This window comes from Charadrius vociferus, unplaced genomic scaffold (genome assembly GCF_000708025.1).
Source record: "Charadrius vociferus isolate BGI_N301 unplaced genomic scaffold, ASM70802v2 scaffold502, whole genome shotgun sequence".
NCBI lineage: Eukaryota > Metazoa > Chordata > Aves > Charadriiformes > Charadriidae > Charadrius > Charadrius vociferus.
This window is the reverse complement of record NW_009647233.1, coordinates 881014-884768: the sequence shown is the minus strand read 5'-3', so window position 1 is coordinate 884768 and position 3755 is coordinate 881014. Positions and strand designations below refer to the sequence as shown.

The window sequence follows — 3755 nt, the reverse complement described above, 5'->3', positions numbered from 1 at the left end:
ATCTCATGGCTGACGGACGGCTTCCAGCGCGGAGGAGGATGCGCGGTCGCGTCCTGGGGCCGCGGGCACCCCGGCAGCCTCCTCTTCCTCCTCGGCTCGGCGGCGGGAGCTTCCCGAAAAGCACCTCCAAGGGATGCCCCGGGCAGCGGGGGGGGACGGGGTGCGGGTCCCCGGTCAGGCCGGGCGCCCCGGAGGAAAGGCAGCAGGCGGCGGCAGCGGTGGCTTCAGTGATGTCCCTAGAGTTCGTTTGGCGATGCCGCCTGTGCCCCCCCTTCCTCCCCCGGGTTCCTCTCCATGGTGGCTGCACCAGGAGCCTGTCCCTGCCTTAGTCGTTGGAGGTGACGTCGATGTCTTCTCCGCTCGACTGCTTGGTGGCGAGGCGCCATCGGTTGATGTGGTGGGAACCTTTCTTCTTCTGATCCGAGTCGGGTCCTTCCTCCTCCAGCTTCTGCCGTTTGTATTTTGTCCTCCTGTTCTGGAACCACACTTTCACCTGGGGGAGAGGGAGAGACGGGCGCTCACGGGGGTCCCGGCACTGCCAGCCCCAGTGAGGGACGGTGCTGCAACCAGGCAGCAAGCTCAGTTTTCCTCAGAGATCAGAAAAACAGAAGTCCCTGTGCCCCCAGGAGTGCTCCCACTGCCACCCTGCCCTGACTCAGTTTCCCTTCTTCCACCAGCTGGGATGGGGAAGACAAACACAGCAGGTTGCAGGGTGCTGCAGCCTCCCAGCTCCGCTCTGCTGCCCATCCCCGCTGGGAGAAACCCAAGATGGGTGAAGGACACTCGATCCCATCTCAGACACATGGCCAGCAGGCACACGGGACCCTCCTTACAGCACTGCAACCCCGTGCCCATCTCCCTGGTTTCAGGGCTGTGCCCCGATCAGCACAGCACGGCAGGAGCAGCCAAACCTGGTCCTGTTTCATTTGGTGCCAGGGTGCTACAGGTGACACCATGGGCACAGCAGCCGTGGTTCCAATGACTGCATGGGACAACACACAGAGCCATCCTCACACCTCCAGTGAGGACCTGTGCCTCTGGGCTAGGGTGGCATCGTTAGGCTCAGGCCAGACTACGTATAACCAGGTACCTGATTCTAGATAGGATACAAGTACAATTATAGATCATTAATTTACCACATTTAGGTTTCAGGAAACCTTTTCCACCATGATGGTGGTCAAACACTGTCCCGGGAGCCTGGAGAGGCAGCCCGTGGAGATAACGTCCTCCTCATCTGCCCGAAGCCTGGAGCATCCTGCTCCGACCTCACACACCCTCGATGCCAGCGCCGGGAGTGCAGCCCGTGGCGGGGGCTGGACATGGCAGCGCAGACACGGCAGTCGGTTTGGGATACTGAAAGCACCCAGATGGTCAGTGGTGTGGGACGCTGTGGGCACCTATGCGGCTGGTGATGCAGGATGCCGTGCAGCCAGGGATGCGGGATGCTGCAACAGGCAGAGATGCGGGATGCTGCACTTCAGGATGCAGGATGCCACGGATGGGGATGCAGGATGCTGCAGGCAGTGGTGACGGGATGCTGCCCGGCTTCCCAGGCCCCACAGGACACTAGGTGCCGCTGCTCGGCCACCGCTGCCAGCCCAGCACAGGCCAGGCTGAAGCATTTACCCACTTGCAGGTGGTGCGGTGCCCGCAGCCCCTCCAAGCAGCCGCTGCTGCACCTCATCCTCCGGGACTGTTGTCCCCCCCCCAACCTTTCTCCCCTTCTCCTTCGGCATTCGGTGCAGGCGACACTCGCTTTCTGCTCCGGAGCCTTTTGTGGCGAGGCGAAGGACAGCGTTCGCACCTCGCTGCGTTCCCCAGGTGAGCAAAACCCTTGCAGGGTGCCGCGCAGCCAGCGCAGTATGAGCCCTTGACTTTAAGGCATGCTTAGGCTATTGAAACAGCTGCTTTATGGCACTGGTATATATTATAACACCACCACCATCACCCCGCCCCCGGCCCTGGTCTCAAACCATTTGCTTTCCTTGCTTTGGGGCATTTCTGGAACAATACTGAGCTGGCGCCTTTCATTCAACAACTGCAAAGCACTTTACAAACTTTAATTAAAGCTCTCAGCCCTCTGGGAGCAGGGAAGTTGCCTTATCCCTAAATTATAGAAGGGGAAACTAAGGCATAAAGCAATTAAGATGCTTGAGTGAGGCTCTGTGGAAATCAAGGGTGGGTGTGAAGCGGCTTCCGCATGTAAAGCCTTTCCTCCCCAGCTTGGTTCGGCTCAGAGAAACCCACCAGGGTACGACCGTCTCCTGCAGGATGAGGCTTCCCTGCGCTTCCCGACTGTTTCGGCTGCGGGAACGAGGATGTTTCCAGGCTGGATGGGCTCCCTGACCTCTCCGATACTGTATCCCTCGCTCCAACAGCCCAGAAGCCACAATGAGAGAAGTGTGAGAACCGCACAGTGGGCAACTGGGGGATAAGCTGCCCCCTACGATGCCTCATCCTGACTCCAAGAGTAATTGGTTTAAACCCCCAAGCCCGGGGGTTTTATCCCTTCCCAAACCCTTTGCCGCATTAACCGTTGTCATGCCGGGTGTTTGTGTGTCCAACCGGTGCGATGCTCATGGGGTCCCCGCCACGCCGCTCCTCGGTGCCTGCCCTGCCCTCCAGGGTCACCAGAGTCTCCCTGTGCTCCTGCTGCAGGATGGGGACGGTCCCTGGACGGCTCCTGCATCCCAGTCCTGCCCCTGTACTCAGGTCCCATCCACTGCTTCACCTGCACACATGATGCGCTCCCACCCGTGCAACACCCTGCCGGCCGCTGCGTCCCTCGAGAAATCACACTCTTGCTTCGGGGATGCTGGCAGCACCCAGACAAGCAGCTCTGCCTGAAAGGTGACATTGCCATCCTCACGCTGGGGACATTTAAAATCCAGTGGCTTCGTGTGCAGCTCCCCTGGACAATGGCCCTGTGACCCAAACCCGGCTGAGGGCACAGGGATGGGTCTGGACTGTGACTGCGAGGGACCAGCCTCATCACCGGGGGCCAGACACAGTGACACCACTCATGCCATGGCATCACGAATGGTCCCACCGCCTCGAAGAGCAGCGGAGCTCCCCAGGCAGCAGTGCTGCACTCTCACCTAGGCCTGCAGTCCCAGCCGGGACTTTTCTTCTAAAAACACCTCAAAACTTTTTAGAGCTTGTTTTTGGGGATGGTCCTTACCGGGAAAAACACTGCCAGCCCCGGGCTTTGCAGCACAGTCACTCTCCGGCTGTATCTGGGACGCTCATCTTTCTCCTCCCGTGACTCCCAGGCATCCACTCGTTAATTATTACCGCTCCTGCCAGAGCGGCTGTGAAGCCCAGCCAGCCAGGGCTGCTGCGCCTCCATCCCTGCACACACGATGCCGGGACGGGATGCTGGGGTACACAGTGCCTCCACAATCACCCCAAAGCTGGGCAGGGATGCTGGGATATAGGGAGCCTCCGTAATCACCCCCAAAGCCGGGCAGGGATGCTGGGATATCGGGTGCCTCTGTAATTACCCCAAACCTCCCACTTGGCAGGAGCCAGGGCGATGCCTTTGCTTTGGGAAGGCAGATTTGAGACCCCCGAGTGGGGTTAGCACCACGTCCTGCTGGGGATGGAGAGGCTCTGCCCGCACGCCCAGGCTGTGTTGCGCAAAATTCTCTCAGGGAAGTTACTTCCCAGCTCCGCACGCTCCCCCGGGAGGCGAAGCAACCTGACGATGTTGGCGATGGGCACGGTGGTGCAACCGCCTGTGATGCCCAGGCCCG

The 3755-nt window shown here is 60.2% G+C and overlaps 1 protein-coding gene across 1 annotated transcript in view; it reads right to left on the bottom strand.

Annotated features, from left to right (window-relative positions):
- Window positions 1-325: 325 nt before the first annotated feature.
- Window positions 326-3755, bottom strand: part of EMX1 (empty spiracles homeobox 1) — a 12981-nt gene continuing 9551 nt past the window's right edge. The window contains exon 4 of the mRNA XM_009879851.1: window positions 326-493. Within this exon, the coding sequence (XP_009878153.1) occupies window positions 326-493 (168 nt within the window). The remainder of the gene's footprint in view (window positions 494-3755) is intronic.